Raw genomic sequence first — 20453 nt, 5'->3', positions numbered from 1 at the left:
AAAGCATCACTGGGTAAGTATGTCAGACCATACGGTTGACGTTGACAAGGGCATAGACATGGAAGGTTGACGTAAGTTTTTGAATTTTTTTACTTTTTCATAATATGCCATCCTCATGGACTCCGACTGTGAATGATAAAGTGGCCCAAGCATGGAGAGCGAAGTCCATGTGATGAAAATTACAATAAATACAAAGAAAAATCACGAAAAACTCATGTTGACCTTTTCACATGTGACAACCATGTCAATCCATTGACCCTTTTGTCTAGGTTGATCTTGAAACGGTCAACTATTTGGTGTTGACCACGTTGAAAAATATATATAAATGGCAATGCCCATATGCTTCTACTGAAAAATGCCACCGCATCCAGGCTCCAGAATGTATTGCATTCTAGAGCTTGGTGCATATGCGGTAAGCAGACGAATGTCCAAAAACTGAATTTCTGGAGGTTTGACAACATATTACGCTTTGCTTCTCGCCTTCAATGTTGATAAACGCATTAAAGAGGATGGACCACTACAATGCCTGGGGATCCATCTATAAGGAAAAACTACATAAATTGCTAGTAGTTGGATTGATAGTAATTGATGCATCAGACAGGGTGATACGACAGTCCCCTTATCACCAAGCATGCAACGGACAAGCAAAGTTTCATTTAATTACTTGTCTGGATAAAGTGAAGTAACATCACCAGAGAATCAGTATTTCACTGATCTATGTGTCAACCTAAATAATCAATAATTACAAGACTAACTTGGATGTAATTCAAGACACTGACATATTAGGAGACCAGCTATCAAACTAGATAAAGACTGTCTGTAATGTTATACCTAGTGGATGGTGACATCTAAGAAGACTCTTTGTTAAGAGCAAAGCAATCATCCATACAAACAGCAACTCAGCCACGAACAACAAAAGGGCGAGAAAAAACTAAAAGAAACAAAAAAAAAAAAAGGGAAAAGATAAATGTATGGGGAAGAGTAGAAAATCAATTTAAGCATATGATGTGTGATGTTTGTAAAAGTAAAACATCACAGTAGCAAGGTATCTATTGGGATAGATATGGGATTCTATAAGACATAGAACATGTATCACAGCTTAAAGAGAAACTAAGTACCATCCAATATGCTTCTAACCAGGCCCACCATCAGGGGGTGTCAGGTCTGGAGTTCCAGGCCCTGACAAAGAAGGAGGCCTGGCCTTAGATCTACACCATAAAGTGTGAGAACAAAAGTCCCATGTATTAACTCCATTTACCAGGCTACAGAGGTAATAGCTGTGTTCTGAAATCTGGCTTCATGCAGCAAGAAATCCCTTGAAAGACTACACATCCCAGCAGCCCCTGCTGTCTGGCACCAGACTAGATGAAATGATGCCTGCAGGTGCTCTCTCAGTCATTTCTATTTCTGATGGCAGCCCTGCTTCTAACTGCCATGTGACAGGCTGTGTTTGAAAAATGAAATTTGGGAGCTGATTGGTTGGTACTTTACCTCTCAAAGAAAACCATCTGATATTGCAGCGCAAAGTAGAACATGATACTTCATCAGCCCTAACGTATTAAAAGGGGCACTGGAAGCAGAACCATCATCAGCTGTTTCAACAAGGAGAAGACCAGAATTGATGTCAACGACTGTAGACATCTTGACTATCAATGTCAACAATATCAACACTGCAAAAATCTAAACCAGAGTGAAGCTCATTTATTCTCTCTCACATATATATATTTATTATTTTGCTTCACTTTTGCTCTTCTATTTAACAGTCAACATGTTAAATATAATTTAATATTATACACTTTTTTTATTTTTCACTATAAAATTGTTACAATGTATTTAAATTGAATAAAAAAAGATGAAATATCTCAGTTCTAAAGTTCATGAAACAATTGTATAACGTTTTTTTCTGTTCTGTTGCGATATAAATAAAATTTTCTTTTTGTTAAATACAATGGATTATTTGTGACCACCGTTTCGGTTACCTTTTCTATCCAAATCATTCGGGAACGGTGCAAAGTTCTTAACCAATGACCACCTGGCTGATGTAGATGGAGGAGAACTTCCTGATCTCAAGCCATTCTCACTAGAGATGAGCCGATTATTCTTATACCATTTTTTATATTTGTAAGGCATTCAAATTGAAGATTCTAATTGAGGAAGCATTACTTGTAACATTTGAGGGCAAGGGTTTTCTCACTGCCTGGTAACTGTATTTTATTGAATTATTACATATACATACATATACATGTGCATATGTGTTTGTGTATGTATATATGTCTGATACTTAATTTGTGTGTAAATTGTCTGTTGACATCCAACAAAATGTCCGCTCAAACTTTATCAGTAGTAATGACAGGATTACGGCAGGGCCGGAAGGATTCTTGGAACGAGGTAGCCAATGAGCCTAGAATATATTCTACTAGCATTTTCTTTAAGTTGTAGACTATCCAGCTTCTGAACATTACATTACTTTGTCCGTCTGTGAGTATTCTGGGATCTACAGCTATAGAACAATAGGTTTAAGTTAGCAAATCCTATTGTTCTTGTTAGATGTAGATCTTACTCGATAAACCCACCTCCCCGCAAAACTAGAAAATCTTTATACCTCCCTTTTAAAGTCTTAAATACGTTAAAACTAAATTATCTTTAAATACCATAATTTATCAAGCCACAGTTGAAATATTGTACTGTTTATAAAATAATTATGTTGACAGCCATATTGATTAACTGTAGCTTTCCATTGAAATAGCATGTTGTAAAGTGATGTCTGTATGTTCCTAACATATAAAGAAGACAAGGGCAGCACTTTACACTAAGCAGTCCTATTGCTACCAATACTTTATACGTATGTTCTTGAAAAGCAGCAATGTTCAATCACATTTGTGAAGGAGAAAATGTTTTAAAAAGGGCTATGTAGAATGTAAATGGACATAATTATCCTTCTAATACAGCTTATGAATTCCTTGCTTATTCTACTGTTGCAGTAACCTAGGCTGCATTGCCCAATGACCGGTGTTTGCCTGTAATTCAAGTTAATGAAACCAGCACAGGTCATTGCAATAGTAAAATTCAAGGGAACAACATACATTTTTGTTAGTAAATCCCATTACTTTTCAGAAATGGGCACCCTAGTAATTAAAAGCATTCACCGCTAAAATATTACCATCCAAATCAGTGACAATGTAGGCATTTTGCCATCTAAGCCAGTGCATCAACAATATCTTTACATATCCTTATATGTTCCTCTACTACAGTGGTGTCAAACTCACGGCCCTCCAGCTGTTGTGGAACTACAATTCCCAGCATGCCCTGCCACAGATTTAATATAATGGATTGCTAAAACTGTGGCAGGGCATGCTGGGACGTGTGGTTCCACAACAGCTGTAGGGCCACGAGTTTGACACCACTGCTCCACTAGAAACCTGTGGCTTGGTACATCACTGTAGGATGCAGTACTGTATGTGTCTTTTTATGAAGAAATTATAAACCCCCTGTAAACAAACCACTGTAGCCACAGCCCGCTAACGTGATGCAACAAGACCCCGGCCATGTCCGGACAACAGTACGCACACACGGATATGGTCTGTAATAAGGAGCAAAAGTGATTTACAAAAATGTCCATTTCATGCTTTTTCTCCACATGTTCTTCCACATATATAATTGCCATGGAGCGTTCTGCCATAGCAACAAAAGGGTTTTTGAACAATTACAGGTCTATAAAAAGAGCTTGCAGTGTCTAAGCAGGATCAGGACTCAAGCAGGGCTTGAAAGGCTGCGAATGATTTTCTAGGCCTTTTGAAAGTCAAGAGTTTGGACCATAAGCAGATTTACTCAAATAAAAAAAAACCCGATGGTTTAATGTAAAATCAGCAACCGGCGTATTTGCCCCCCTCCCACCCTTTTCCAGTTAGCAGGTGGCAGAGTGTGTTGCAAGAGCAGGCTGAATGACATTTATGGCATATTAAATTCCCATTTTCTTTTTGTCTCCCGGCCACTGCAGCATTAAGAAACCTGGGTAGACAAGCAGGGATGCGTCCAGCCGGGTCCAGACAAGAAACGAACGGGAAAAAAATTCAGTGGAGCTGGTCACCGAACTTGCAGTCATGTGATCCCATCAGCTTAATGGATGTCGGACTTAAGACAGTTCCTTTTCTCTTTGGGAACACCTACTCAGCTTCATCTCTGCCAACTGTATGTACCGGATTACGTTGGTATCTGCAGAACAAAATAAACGTATTAATGAGGACGCCCTTGTGTGTTTTCTACCAAAAGTATCCGTGTATTTACTTACTACTAGGCACACTTCACCTGTGTACCCACCTACTCCCCTACTCTCATACTCCACTGTATGTAATACAGGCCTAGAGCACGACACCTGCAATGTAATGGGATGGGTGTATAACAGAGCAACAATCCTTACTTGCTGCGCTCGCCATGCTTCGGGCACGGTGCCTCACTGCGCTCGACACACTGGCAGGTATTCAATGCTGTTTGCGAGTGGTGACAGCGAGCAGGTCTTCCTGCTCGCTGTCACCACTCACCCTGAGAGCATTCAACACAGCCTCCGCATCCGCCAATTCCCCCTCGCTCCGTTTTTTGAGCGAGGGGGAATTGGCGGATGCGGCTCCAGAAGCAGCGAGACCCGCGGCTAAAAACTGCGAGTTTTCTGCAGCAGTCGCGGGTCTCGCTGTTTTGGGGAATTCTCGCCGTCCTGTGACGGCGAGGATTTCCCCAGAACGTTGAACAGAGCGAGCGGCCGGCGCGGGGGTTAAACAGCGAGGATCGCTGGTTTTCAGCAATCCTCGCTGTTTAACCCCCTCGCTGCGGCATTGAATACCCCCCCACTATTTTATTCTCCCACCACACTGTAGTGGACAGCAGGATATGAAATACCGCCTGTCGGCACATGTCGGTTAAAAAAAAAGAAAGATAAACCAATGTCAACCTTTTGAGTGTCGAACTAATGCTGTATGGACCATCAGACCCTGTTGACTTTAACCATGTCAACCTAATTCAGAAGTCGACCTAAGGGCTGTTGACCTTCAGTGGTCAACTTAATGCATGTCAACCTAAATAGGGTCCACCCAGTGACTGTATACCGAAGACTTAAGTGCAGCCAAACCTTAGGAGAGATCTGAAAATCTTCTACAAATATCTGTGTATAATGCGCACAAGGGGTTAAATGGGCTGTTCAGAATCTGACTCATTACTTGGAATTCAGGCCTTGCAGCCTATTGGCAAGAAATGAATGTCTTCATGCAAATACAGGCGTGGTGTCTCCCCACTGGCCATCACCAAGGGACGTCCAGGAGGGGCACGGTATTAGAGAAGTCATGAGAAAGGAGCATTCCAAATAAATAAATGGAGTACAGTTCTGTACACAGATATCACATACAGGTAACCAGGGAAATGGGGATTTCTTATTAGAAAAAAAAAGTACAGGGCCAGAGTTCATTTGTACATTTTCTCGTACATACTTTTTGGATGGAAATAGCTTAACCCCTTCAGTGGGGGTTCTTTTTTTCAGGTAGCGCTCCCCATGAGTTTTTTAAGGGGGAGTGTTACCTTAAAAAACCACACCACTCTGTCTCCCAGGGCCGGGTATCGTCGCTAAGCACTAGGTCAGCCGCTGCCCGGCCCTGTTCCCCCGGCAACTCGGCCCTGCCTCCGGCAACCCGGCATGATGTTGCACGTCGCACACTGTCACAGAGCCGGAGGGGGGGACGGGGGGAAGGGGACAAGCCACCGAGCAGCCGGAGCCGGGCAGCACTGAAGCGGAGTTCAGCCATTAACTCAGCGCTGTCCGGCGCTAACCAGCGGCAATCATAAGAATTTTCCGGGCTTGCCAGTCTGGGCACTGAAGCATAGCTCGGAAAATTCTCAGGATTACCACTGAATGGGTTAATCCAGAGTTTCCCAAATGACAGTCCAGATTTTAAGATTGACCATGCCTGAGTACAGCTGACTTAATTAGTACGTCAGCAATTTGATTTATAGTCCGCTGGCGGATATAGCAGCCGGGATTAAATACCTCCCTTAATATGCAATCCTCATGCACAGGTGAATTCATATATTTCAATCTGTCAATAACTATCCCATCTGTTCCTATAGATCAGGGCTGGGGAACCTTTGAACTACACATTCCAGCATGACCTGCTACAATTTCGCTATTTGGCCATGCTAAAACTGTTGCAGGGCATGCTGGGATGTGTAGTTCAACAACAGCTGGTGGGCCAAAGGTTCCCCATCTGATTATTCAGAGAAAATAAAGGAAATTGCCGTGACTAAAAAATGGGTCACAGATATTTGTTTCTGTGAACTTTAAAGTGTCTCAAGGAAATTCAATTTGAAAAACTGTATTCAAATGAAATCAGTCATCACTGTGGTCACATTCAGGTCCTGGGTCTTAATGGCAGCTAATTGGATAAGCACCGTAGCACATTATTGTCCACCCCTGATTCCCTGCTATTAAGACCACCCAAACTCGCTATTAACATCAAGTGACCTGCGGGGTGTGCTCTATTCTAGTGAGACTTTGGTGTTTACAAACTGTATCCACAAAAATACTGGATTGTCTGGTGGGATTTGCAGTTGCAACGTACAGTATATGCCAATTACCTACGCTTACCGATTGTGGGTAATTGGATATAATTTATCTTTTACCAATAAATTTGTAAGCAAGCTATATTATGCTGCAACAACTGCTTAGTTTATCAATTTCTCTAAAAAGGTGTACGAATTTGTATCTTTAACAGGCATTTTGTGTCAATTGCCCCCAGCAGGTAAAAATGGAAAGGACTGCGGATCTGCCTTTGGACAGACAAATGGAGATTAATTGAATAAGGGCACAATTTTTTTTTGAGTACTTCACATAATCATGGTTATTTGATAGCTTTCCTTTGCTGTACACCAGGATTTTCTGTACTGTCGGCCAGGCATGGTCAAACTATGGCCCTCCAGCTGTTGTAAAACTACAAGTCCCATCGTGGCTTGCCACAGTTTTGCTATTAGGGAATGCTAAAACTATGGCAAGGCATGCTGGGATGTGTAGTTTCACAACAGCAGTTTGGCCAATGTTCGGACTACTACTGCTGTTTTTCTAAAGAGGTGACGCTAGACTGTACAACTGTTCCGGTACCTGTTGGCTGTCTGCTCTTGGCTTCCTTCAAGTAGAAGAGGGCTTTATCATAGTCTCCCAGGTGGTAAAACGCAACTCCTGATCTGTACAGGGCCTTGAAGTTCTCTCCTTCCTTCTTCAGCACCTTCAGACAATACTCTTTGACTCGCTCATAGTTCACCAGCTCGGCTTGCAGAAGACATGCTGTTGGAAAGAGGGACGACCATTTAGGCGCACGTCAAAAGGAAGGACAGCCGTGGTCTCATTTTTAATATTGCTTCAGTTGATAGAACATGTTATATTTACTTCAGTATTCTACAACACATGGATTATAGGACTAATCTAGTGCCCAGTAAAATATATCAACGTAAGATCTTAATGAATTGGGGATAGCATGTGTAGTCCAGAACTTAGGGCCTTATTTTGGTTCATTCTTTCTGACAAAATCCTTCTTAGATGGACAAAACCATGTGCACTGCAGGGGGGCAGATGTAACATGTGCAGAGAGAATTAGATTTGGGTGAGTAATTTTGTTTCTGTGCAGGGAAAATACTGGCTGCTTTATTTTTACACTGCAATATAGATCTCACTTTGAAGTAAAACCCCACCCAAATCTAATTCTCTCTGCACATGTTACATCTGCCCCACCTGCAGTGCACATGGTTTTGCCCATCTAAGAAGGATTTTGTCAGAAAAAATAAACCAAAATAAGGCCCTTAATTCTATGTTCATATACCAAACCTAAAGCATAAGTATATTGGTGGTTTATTCAGGCAGCACTATGGGGGTTAATCAGACCCATTCTCAAATGAACAAAACCTTGCGCACTGCAGGTGGGGCAGATGTAACATGTGCAGGGAGAGTTAGATTTGGGTGAAGTGTGTTCACACTGAAATCTAAATTGCAATGTAAAAATAAAGCAGATCGCACAGAAACAATATAACCCGTCCCAAATCTAACTCTCTGCACATGTTACATCTGCCCCACCTGCAGTGCAGCATGGTTTTGTACATTTGAGAGAAAAAAAGTCAGATTTGTGATCAGATCTTAGTTACAGCCTATTATCTCAGGCTTACCCAAATGTCCTTTCTTGTCATTGTCCTTTCTTGTTAAAAGGAAGATAAAGGAAGATAAACAAACACAAACACGAATATATGGAAAACGTTGCTTTCAGGCATCATAAAGAATAAAAAGTTGTCCAGAAGGTTTCAAGTACCATAAAGTTGCAAGAGTGATTAAACATGGTGTGTTGTTTGATGAACTGCAAAGCATGACATCATAAAACCCATTCTATAATAAGTGTCCATACAGTTATACTGGTTTTAGGGCATAGTTTTTGGATGCCGCATGTTCTATTTCAGTGCATTTAAAATCTGAGTTGCCGGGAAACATTCTCTTCTGACCTGCAGCCGGTTACTGGCTGTAAGCTAATGCTAATTGCTGGATGGCTGATAGCAGGTGGAGACATCGCAGGGGCCCCAGTGCTTAGGGCCCACAATGACATTAAGACAGCCCTGATGGTGTGCACACCTGCTAGGGTTTTACACAAGCCCTTTAACCAGCATTGTGCTGTGTTTTTCCCATTTAGGTCAATGGAACATTCATTTCAATGAAGTTGTGTTCTACCTGTAGAAAACTAAACTGAATAGGCTATTGATAGAACAGGACTAGTCTACACAAAATTAGAGATTATTTCAATAATCTCTAATGATGTGTGATCAATGCAGGAAGTACCCATCGCTTTTATGCAGTCTAAGTAGTCGCTATGTTCACCTGCGCCTGCCTCATCATACTACTGCGGGCTGACGTAAGGCGGCTTTCAAGGCCAAGGAAACGGTCTTGACGCTCCTGTAAAATGAAGGCAATATCTACACTTCTAACGCCGACCCTGGATGCACTGGCCAGGTGGGGGTCATGTGACAGGGGAGCCAGAACACGAAGCAGATGCACGTAGCGAAGGCAGGTGAAATCCCCGATAAGTCACGGTACGTGTGATTATCCGGGCTCATAGGATACTACAGTATAGTATAGCTCAGGATAGCTCAGTACGGTGCAGTGCAGTTCCTCTTCCCTGCCCGGGGTGTCACTCTCTGCTGTGGTGTTTAAAGCACAGCAAAGGTTTAGTGTGCGCATAGATCTGACCCTAGTAATATCAGTTTATTACAAGCGTGCTTCTAGCACAGGGTTGGTCTGTATTTTAGTGCTAAAATACAGACCACACTGTGCATGAAAAGGCAGGGAAGAGGAACTGCATGGGTTTTGAAAGATGCAGAGTGCTAGAATGAAAACTATTGTTCTATAAATATATATTATGTATATATGGCCTTCTAAAGACATCTTTCTAACATTTTTCTTATAAAACTACAGGATAGAAGAGAAAAGCGACTTGCAAATTTCATTTTGTAGCGACATCTGTGTTTTTCTAAATCACTGTAATCATCTTCTAACAAGCACTTTCTGCTGTAATTGTGATTTTGGAGGACTCTGTGCAGAAGAAAGAACTTTACCCCTGATGTGACTGACATAGTAACCAGGACTGGTCTTACTTGTACTTTCCATATTACTGGAGTAATGGTCCATGAAACAATACTACAAAGTGATTGTCTGTACAAAGGGGTATATTCAATGCTGCCTGCTCGCTGTCACAGCTCGCCCTGTCAGTATTCAACTGACACCCAGCCCCACATACGCCGATTCCCCCTCGTTCCAAAAACGGAGCGAAGGGGGAATCGCTCCAAAGTCTCCACCCAGGGAAAATCCCTATAAACGGGTGAAAATTGCTTAGTGTGTATGGACCTTATACGTATCAGTGAATGATATTGACATTTTGGTTTTGGGTGGCATAGGCCTTTAACATATGGATCTACATAAGTTTAGGAATAGAGCGTGAATTTCCAGAACATACTTAGATCATTTACATTTCTGCATAACACAATGAACTTCATTAAAAACTGAGGGGCAGATTTAACAAGTGATTTTCTTGTTATGACTCGATACGAATGTTAAACAGGGTTCCATCCAATTAGCTCCTGTCATGTGTTAAATAAAGGGCCAGAGATGATTGACTGAAGCAGCATTTAACATGTGTAACGAGTGGGAACAAGGATATCACTTGGTGGTAAATCTGCCCCAAAATATTCAGCTTTGAGTAAACTTCTGTATGTATCTACTTGACGGAAAATACTCAAAAGCAATTGATGTAGTTGAATCATCTAATGTTGTCAGCATGAAGAACAGGTGGAGTCTCCTCTATACAAAAATGCTTGGCGCCGAATGTATTTTGGATATTTATGTATTTTGGAATATTTACGTACCACGATGAGAGATCGTGGTTATGGGACCCAAAGCTAAACATGAAATGCATTTATTTCTTATACACAGATGCACTTCAAAAGTGATAAAATGGAGAGTGATAAACAGCCAGCCAATCAGCTCCTACCTGCCATGTCACAGACTGTGTTTGAAAAATATCAGGCAGGAGCTGATTGGTTGGTTGTTTATCACTCTCCATTGTATCACTTTTGAAACAACATTCAACATTTCAGAATATTCTATATTTCAGAATTCTGTGTGTGAGACAAAACCTGTATTACTGGAGGGCAAGCCCATCAACAACATAATGTATTCAGGATTTGCATTCTGCACAAGACTATGCTTATTATGAATATTTAATATTTGTAGATGTTACATTAAAATATTAATCTAAGATTTTATGACAATACCACTTGCCTTCCTGCCAAAGCATTCCCCATAACTGAGTTCAAATGCAATTATTTGTATATAGCATATGGATAAAATCACTTTACATCATAAATATAGTCACCCTGGGTCACGGATAATAAAATGATCTGTAGTGTCGTCCATACACTTTGTCCTACATGATAAAACCTGCGATGGGAAACAGATCGCCCTCTACAGGAAGTATACAATGCTTTTTGCGAACTGTGATAGCGAGCAGTGCTGACTGCTCGCTGTCACAGCTCGCACAGTCAGTATTCAACTGACCCCCCTAAAATATTTCCCATACACAGTCCAATTTCCTGCTGATTTCTGGGGCGATACCTAGTTCAGCGAGCACGCGAAGGGTGGCGGTACGCGTCCTCCGACCTTTTCATACCCCCACTATCCACGTCAGCATGGAGTTGAGCCACCGAGCATGAAGCGTGGAGAGCGCAGCGAGCCCCGCGAGGGGACCCGGAATACATGTAAAGTAATCTGCGTCCGCTCGCCACGCTTCGGGTTGGCATTAATAGTGGGGGTGGAGTTGACAATAGGGGTGCATTTAACATTGTAAGCACCCATTAGGGTGATGGTACAATCAAAAATCGCATCGCATGCCGCTATATTGCATGCGATGCGATGCACTTCGATCAAAATCAGGGGCGCCCTGCTAGGAAACAAGTACCTATAAATGTTATACACTAGTAAGCCTGTTGAAGCAAATGCTTTGAAAGCTAGTATGCTACCTTGTGATTGCCTCTGTGTTTATGCATGTGTGAGAGAGAAAGAGATGAAGTTTCACTCGCTGCCAACATATGGCAGTGTTTCGGAGACAGACAATCAGACACTGGACATATATTTATAAGGTACTTGTTTAGGTTCACGGCAGCAGATAAATCACATGCGTAGTGGATAGTGGGGTTATGAACAGGTACAAAATCGCATCAGATCGCATTCGATTTATCTGCCGCTGTGAAACTAAACAAGTACCTTTTATAATACTAAAAGGCCTTGTACTTCCAGAGATATATACAGGACTTCCATATTCTCAACAATAAGTTTTTGCTTGTTCTAAGCCTCACCATGGCCCTTATTCTGGTCTGTGCGGCCGGAGCCGCATACGTTGCTCCGGCCGCACAAACCAATCCCCGCCTACAATACGGATCGCCACGGCCGTCCGTACGCGGACGGCTGGCGATCCGCATGAAAATGGTGGGGCGTACGCCTCCACCATGGTGGGAGCTGCCCCCTGCATTCGATGGTCGACGACCATCGAAGGCAGGGCCGCACGCTCCCCCCGCTCACGCAAGCTTAGAGCACACGGACAATCGTCCGTGTGAAAGCTTGTATGGGGGCTGAGAGCTGACATCCGGCGATGTCAGCTTTCCGCCCCCATCACTGGCGTCATAGCCTCATTACCATGCATACGCCCCGCGTTTGCATGGGAACGCCCATGAAACGCTGGGCGTATACATAGGTAAATGAGGCTATCAAGCCCCTCACGCCCCTATACGCCCCCTTTGCGGCGTATAATTTTTGTGTGCGGCGAATTCGCCTGCACATGCGCAGAGTGACCTCTGCGCATGTGCAGAGTGAAAACATCGGCGGTACGGCCGCACGCGGGCCGTACCGCACAGATTAGAATAAGGGCCCATATCATTACAACAATGAGAATACTTTAGCAAAAGAACAAGAGACACTATTACAGATGCAATGCCTTCACAATCTCCCGGACATTTATACAAGGACAGGCAGAGTTCTGCAGCTGGCTAACAACCATTGCTAGGAAATGCAGCACTGCTCAAACAGCTTTTAAGTTTGATGTAGCTTTGCAGAGATAATCTGCCATGTAAAGAGCATAATGAGATAACTGGCATTACTCTACAGATTAGATACTGTACTTGGATTCAGAGCACTTTATCCAATTTGCTTAGGTAGGAAAATGGACAGTGGCTGCGTTGTGCCATCACTGCCCTGCAGGGCTGCGATCAGAAAATATGGGGCCCGGTACTTACAAAATATGTCCCTCTCCCCTGTTCTATGCATGCACCTTAATAATCCACATATAATACATTAAAAAGCCATATCTGCATAAAACTCAATGAAAAATGCCAGTTCCAGATACAATACAAATATAAAAGCTAGATCTGCATAAAAAAACATCAAAAAGCCAGATCCACAGAATACACACCAGCCAATCCTGTGTCACTCTAACCAGTTCCATATGCACCTCCAGCCAGCACCCAACGTGTGACTCCAGCTACCCCCCCTCATGTGTCACTCTAACCAGTTCCAATGGGCTCCTCCAGCCAGCACCCGATGTGTGACTCCAGCTACCCCCCCTCATGTGTCACTCTAACCAGTTCCAATGTGCACCTCCAGCCAGCACCCCATGTGTGACTGCAGCTACCTCCCTCATGTGTCTCTCAAGTTGTCACCATGTGCACCTCCAGCCAACTTCCCCTCATGTGTCACTCCAGCCAGCCCCCCCCCCACTAATGTGCCCCTGCAGCCAAGCCCCTTCATGTGTCACTCCAGCCATAATGAGCGGGTCTGAATCAGGCCCTTAATGTGTGCAATCAGACCTGATCGCTTCTATGCTAATTTGCAGAGTCCTGCGATCAGGTGAAATCAACCCTTGTGCAAGGATGCAGGGGGCATGCGTAAATATCGCGGATCCCTGAATAGCTGTAAATCCGTTCGCAACTCAGTCACCATCCGATGGTTTTCCCAGTGAGTGCAGTCTGTGCGTAGCCAAGGACCTATTCGGCGGCTGCGCTAGAAACAAGCTGATCTGACATCACACGACTTCCCTGAAAACTCTGGGCACAGCTACGTTTCCCCTGACACTCCAGCAAACAGTCATGTGACAACCCATAAGGCCGGCCTCCTGTCAATCAACTTGCAAACGACTAGCTATCAAAATAGACGCTGGATTTTATTTTTTTTGCTGAATAACCTTGCAAACTACAATACGTACGCATGAGCAGTCAATCGATAATAGATACCACTATGATATCTTAGATCTGTGGGCTCCCTGTACGGGAAGAGGGTGGGCAGCTGGCATCTGCTGACTTCAGCTGCCCCCCCCCCCCCCCCCCCCCGCACCCATGTCACAGCCGCATAAGCATGTCTATGAAACGCTGGGCGTTCCTATGGACGCAGCCCCCCACTGCCGTATGTTCCCGCTAGGCTGTTTTAGCGGGGCGCTGCGCCCTGCCCGATTTTTAAAGGGCAAAATGTGCCCTACCCCTCTAGCAGCGCCCCGCTAAATCAGCCTGCAGTCTGTCCCGCCGGAGTGCCCGGGCCGTCGCATCGCTGAAGGGGGCTTGCCCGGCCATGGCTACGTCCCGGCAGCTCAGTGACGTAGTCATGGCCGGGCAAGCACCCTTCAGTGATGCGGCGGCCCGGGCACGCCCCCATGTGCGATGCGGCGGCCCGGGCACGCCTCCTTTGGTGATGCGGCAGCCTGGGCACGCCCCCTGTAGTGACGCGGCGGCCCGGGCACGCCTCCTGTAGTGACGCGGCCGCCCGGGCACGCCTCCTGTAGTGACGCGACGGCCCGGGCAAGCCTCCTGTAGTGACGCGACGGCCCGGGCACGCCTCCTGTAGTGATGCGACGGCCCGGGCACGCCTCCTGTAGTGACGTCGGCGGACCGGGCACACCTCCTGTAGTGACGTCGGCGGACCGGTCCGCCCCTCCAGCGCCCTGCCTTATTTGGTTCCTAGAAGGAACACTACTGCCGCCCCCGCCCATACTGCTAGGTGCTAACGGGCCAGCAAATAAGTAATTCGCCGGGCCCGCTAGTACCAAGTGGCTGCACATGCATAAAAATTTATGCGGAAGCACAGTCGCGAAACATCACAGGGGAGCGAATGGAGCAGAATAAGTTCCTAAGCTTCAATAAGTGGAGAGTGATAAACATCTACGATCCAAGGAAAAAAAAACATTCTATTCACTGCATTAGTGTGAGGTTAATAAAGTATGTATACAAATTAAAGGATTCCATTGAGAACAATAATGCTGCTTTCCCACTGCCTACATGGGTAATGACCCGTTTTTTTTTAACGGGTCTTTAAACGGGTAAGAGCCATAAAGACCCTTTCCCACTGCAGCTTTTAAACGGTAAATTACCGTTTAAAAGCTGTTTTTGTCACATTCACACTTACCCGTTTAAAAACCCGTTTAAGCAGTGTAAAGATGGGGGGGATTTTTTTTTTAAAAAATGCCGTGGGGTCCCCCCCACTGCCATAACCAGCACCAGGCTGAAAGAGCCGGGGCTGGTAATAAAAAAAAAAAAAAAAAAAAAATCAGGAAACCCGGCAAATAGGGGTTCCCTGATTTTTTTAAAAAAAGGGGTATTACTAAAGGCTTTAATGTGCTCAGTGAATACAGGTATGTGATATATTACCCATAAACTCTGTACAGTTAGGGCCTTGGTGGGAATTGAACTCATGACCTCAGGGGATACGGTTGTATTGTTGACCCGACTTAGGTCGACGGTCGACACCGTTGGGTCCACAGGCAACAAGGTCGACAGGAGTCTAGGTCGACATGGTTTTTTTCACAGTTTTTTTACCCGACATGTGCGGACAGGCGTTATGGGCATGGTGGGAGAAGAAAATAGTGAGCCGAGTGCAGCGAGGCACCATGCCCGAAGTGAGGGGCTGCGGTTGATTTCCAACTGTGTCCATGTTGACTGTGTCGACATTCAGGTCAAAAACAGTGAAAAAACCCATGTCGACCTCACGACCTGTCGACCTAACGCATTTGTCAACCTAAACCCATGTTGACCTTGTTCCATGTCGACCTAGATACCTGTCGACCTTCACCCATGTCGACATAGAACCCAACAGTGTTGACCTAATGACTGTCGACCTAAGTCGGGTCAACAATACAATCCACACCCGACCTCAGTGCTGTGAGGCAGTAATGCTAACCATTACAGCATCCTTACTGCACCTTATGTCACTTTTTGTTGTTAATTACAATGGTTACAGATGTTTTCCCAAACAAGCATTTTATAAATGATTGCTTTGATACTGTGTTTCCCTAATTAAATAGGGCCAAAGGCTTATAAAGTTTACATACTTAGGAGCAGATGTGCTAAGCCTTGAAAAGTGGTGCATAGTAAAGTACCGGACATACAGTATCAGCGGCATCACGTCCAATTGTAGGCGTGTGTTGAAAAAAAAAAATGCAAAAGAATGGGTGGCTACTGATTGGCTGAGAGATTTCTCTGAATTGGGTCCAATGGCCTTGCTACTGATATCCACACGCTCAACCTGCTACCCGTCGACATTATGTCAATGGTCGACTCCTGTCCATATCAACAAACGTACCACAACCGGTTTCATATTACTGTATAGCATATTATTTGCAGTATTATATCAGTGCAATAGTGTTACTGCTAACATGTAGCTAGTAGAAACACAGAAGCCTACTGAGATCACAAAACAAGGAACTCTCTGTGGAATGCAAAGGAAACAGGTGAGACTTCCTCTGACTGAGAGCAACAAGCCATCCCAGGAGTGAACGTGGCAGGGATTATCCCTTGACATAGGTCACAGTCTTCCCTTATGATGAATACAGTCTTGTGTTATTTTTCCTGAGGGCATCCTGAGCTCAGGAAGTGTGAGGGAGTGATTGCGACATAGAGCAGGATGTGTCTTTTCCACTGTTTCCATATATTGTGCTATGAATCCAATCGCTGGCACAAGGTATGCCTTAAAATGCGCGCCTGGGCATGCTACACAATACCCAGCACAAACACGCAGCTCTGGAAGCCCTAAATTACACCCCCAACAGCTGACATAAAGCACACACAGTTACAGCACAAACACTGACCCGCCGTAATAAATAACGTAACTGCTGGCAATCGAAAAATATTTCTATATGCAAACACGTTGTACCTTATTGTCTGGTACAGTACCGTTTTTGTTTTTTTTTGGCCTGCACTGGACAAAAAGGGTTTTCTACCGGTCTTCTGGTTCTGTGACTCTCTACTGAAAGTATAGGAAAGGTGGCGTGGTCATGTCCCCTTAAACCCATGGCCACGCCCCTTTCCGAGTTTTCCTTTTTCCGTACGGGTTTCCGCCGTTCAGATGTTCGAGTGTATGAATAGATAAAATGCAAATTCTATCTATTCTTTGCGGAAACGTCCGCAATTTGCTGTTTTTCCGTGAATAACAGACATTGAATACTTTCCTTTTGGCTAAATTTACTAAAGCCCCATACACACTAGCCGATGTCCCCGGCCACCGATATTGGTGGCGGCGGGGACCAAGCAGGGGAGAGCAATTGGCAAATGCATACTTGCCGATGCCTGCCAGAACGACAAGGGCCTAATCCCATCAATCTAGATCCAATCCCGACCGATTGGTTGTAGATTGTAGGTAGATTGGGCCCTTTTTTTGCCTGTTCTGAACCAATCCCGATCTGATGCGCAGCCCCGCGGGTCGGTCGTTATTCAGATCCTACCTACAGCAGGTAGGTTTTAAAAACGACCATACACCCGGGTGCGGGTTGCGATCGGAACCCGCTCACGATGCACAGCACCTTTTCCTTTTGTCATCTGTCAAACTTTTTTTTTTTTTAGATATTCTATCAAATTCTGATGATTAATATTAATCTGTTGGCCGCATTTCTGTAAGTTCAGAATGTATCCAAAAAATAAAAGTATTCCTGGCTACAGCAGTACTGTCCATCTGGCCCTCCGTTTCAGCCACATGCAGCCACCATTGGTTTGATCATTGACAAGCTCTTGCGGTTAAGAAGCTGAGCAGGTTCCATTACATCCACAGCTGCATTTTAAGTAGATACAGCAATACAAAGGTGCAACGCTGTAGCTATTGCTTTTTGTACATAGAGTAGATTAATTTAATTGTGGAACGCTGCAGCTTCATGCCCCGAAATCATGGTGGTTTTGCTGGATGTGGCTCCCTGCAATTTCATTGGACGTAATTGCATTGGCTTCATCGCAACATACAGTATTTGCACATTGACAGGAAAGTGTATCACTGATAATGATCCCGCAGGCTGTGTACACATAGTAATGCCTTATCTCAGTAAGAAAAGGCTGATGTCCAAACTAGGATTACAGTATCAGATTTCCAAAAGACCTTTCGATTAAGGTTTTGAGCTGCATAGAGTAACAAATCATTATGTGTGGACACCTTACAGTTTAATAGTAGGACATACTATGAGGTGAAGTACCTCCACTGACCACTAGAGGCCATTTGACAGACCAAATTACTCTTTTGTGTGCTAAACGACGTCATAACAAAAAGTGAAAGCAATTTTTGCAGGGACACTGATCGGTTTCAAACTTGCTGGATAAGGAGAGAGGGAGCTGTAAAGAAAGAAAGTGGAGGTAGGAGCAGATAGGGACTGGAGGTGAGGTGGAGAGTTCGTGGGCTAAAAACTGTCACAGCTCAAAGTGAAAGTACATTGCAGAAGTCATCATTTTGATTGGCTTTTAACTAGTAAATGTATATTATGTAAAGAGCATTCGTTAATATCGTGTACATTTTTCTAGTGTGGCTAACAGATGGTGGAAATGTCACAGCTTTAGTATTTAGCATTAATATACAGTGATCCCCTGATCTATATCAGTCTTACATGGTTTTTATTTTGACGGCTTTGCGAATTGCGCGCCTTCGTTATTATTTCCCCAAGTTTAATTGTGGTATAGGAAGCCCCTAGTGATGGGTACTGGACTCATGGTATTATACCAGTTGTCAGAGGTAATTTTGGGGCCCCGACAGCCACTGTCTACCATTACAGACAGCTCTGTATTCCACTCCCTGCTTCTTGTAGAAGACATCTCTGTAGCAAAGACCTGGCTCAGAAAAGGCATCACCAGAAGTACTAGAATAAGTACCATGGAGAGGGCATAATGATGGTATGATGATATGAGGGCATAATGTTGGGTATTCTACACTTTCCTGAGGTAAAATTCATAGACCGCGCACTCTATATCACTGTGGGTTCAGACTGTGGTAAAATGCCATCACTAATGTTCCTGAACATCCCTATGAAGAGCAAGGGAGAAATGGGCGATAGGTTCGAAGTGCCAGCATTCCATCCATCTCGGTGGCAACGGAATACCCCCGGCATAGTTTACAATGTTATTGTCACCATCATACATCTAATAATCAAACACGGCGACATAAATCATGGTAATCCAGCTTTACACATTGCAGGGGGGGGGGGGCTGATTCAGACCAGCCGCGAATCTGCACAACAGTTAACCCACCGCCCCGCTAGAGAGAAATCCGACTTGCAAATATATGTGCTCAAATGTACAGCTACACATTCATTCGCAGCTGAGTGAATATGTCCAAACGATTGCAACAGGCCCATCATCGGATGATTTTTACACCGACCACAAGTCATCATAGCTCTGGACTTACTCAGTGGTGTGATGAATACAGGCATAGCCAGTCTGGAGCTGATGTCACACACCATCCCCTAAAATGCTCAGGCACGCCTATAGTGGCGTAACTATAAATTTTGCTCCCCCTGCCAAAAAGTTTGCGCCTCTCCAGCGTGTTTCACCAGCTTATGACATGATGACATCACGCACATAGGAGAAGCTGAAGCGGCAGAGAGACCAGCAGACACTGCTGCTTCCCTTGGCTCTGATGCGTCCGTCCCCCCTCAGACAGCCCACCTGCCCATCCTCCCGCCCATCCTGTACACAGTAGCCAGCTCTGTGTACAGGCAAGTAAAGGATTTGTTTGTCTCTGACATTGACTGTATGTCATGCCCACGCCATGGCCGTCTCACCTCCCGTGCTCAGCCAGGGTGCGGGCAGCGGCAGGCGGCACTGCGGCAGCATGACAGACAGGAGCAGCGTGGGCTGCCTTACACTAGTTACGCCACTGCGTTTTCCCAGACACTTCCAGCATTTGTTTCTGGTACGGCTGCATTTTTTCTTTGCACTCCCACTAAACGGGCGGTTTCCACCCCCAGACGCCTACTTCCGGTCAATGCGAACGGAACAGAAAGAGAAATAGTTGCAGGATATCATTCCGGGATGGCCTCTCGCACAAATACTGCCAACTGTACACATGTGAAGTGTATCGATAATCGCCCGCCGTGCGATTGGGTCTGAATTAGGCCCAAAGTCTCATCGTACACAATGTGTTCCTCACAAAAGCAAGCGTAATATCCTTACACTGGATGCACGTGGCTGTATGGTGAGTGGCGAAGGGCAGCAGTGACCAATCTAGAGCCAAGTATAGCCTCAATCTCACTCTGGAGCCAACATGAAGCAGCCGTCAGTCCCAAAATAGAAAGTAGTGGAAGTGCTTGAAGAATGCTATTCATCTGCAGCTGTAAATCTACAGCAAACGTCCAACGTGCCAGAAAGTGCAGCTATTCCATACATACAGTATGCCCAGTACTAGGAAGAAGTGCCACTGCCCAGCTGTCTACCAGGGCATGTTGATCAGCTGCCTTTGACTTACAGACGCGGATATGCCACACTACAACAGTTTAACGCCCTGCAGTACTGCAATATGGTAACAGTGCCCAGCTCTCAATGACGATGCCAGAATAAAGATAACAGATATGCCAGTTTAGTCACAGCGACGGTGCCAACGGTATGTCCAA

At 44.6% G+C, this 20453-nt stretch overlaps 1 protein-coding gene across 1 annotated transcript in view; it reads right to left on the bottom strand.

Annotated features, from left to right (window-relative positions):
• Positions 1–1778: 1778 nt before the first annotated feature.
• The window catches only part of TTC9 (tetratricopeptide repeat domain 9), a 20933-nt gene continuing 2258 nt past the window's right edge, over positions 1779–20453 (bottom strand). The window contains exons 2-3 of the mRNA XM_083167332.1: positions 7136–7318; positions 1779–4212 (exon numbers count right to left, since the gene is read on the bottom strand). Of these exons, the coding sequence (XP_083023458.1) occupies positions 4133–4212; positions 7136–7318 (263 nt within the window). The 3' untranslated portion in view covers positions 1779–4132. The remainder of the gene's footprint in view (positions 4213–7135; positions 7319–20453) is intronic.

The sequence above is a fragment of the Crinia signifera genome, chromosome 12 (assembly GCF_055691185.1).
Source record: "Crinia signifera chromosome 12, ASM5569118v1, whole genome shotgun sequence".
Lineage (NCBI taxonomy): Eukaryota > Metazoa > Chordata > Amphibia > Anura > Myobatrachidae > Crinia > Crinia signifera.
The sequence above is the reverse complement of the archived record's forward strand: the minus strand, read 5'-3'. Positions and strand labels throughout refer to the sequence as shown.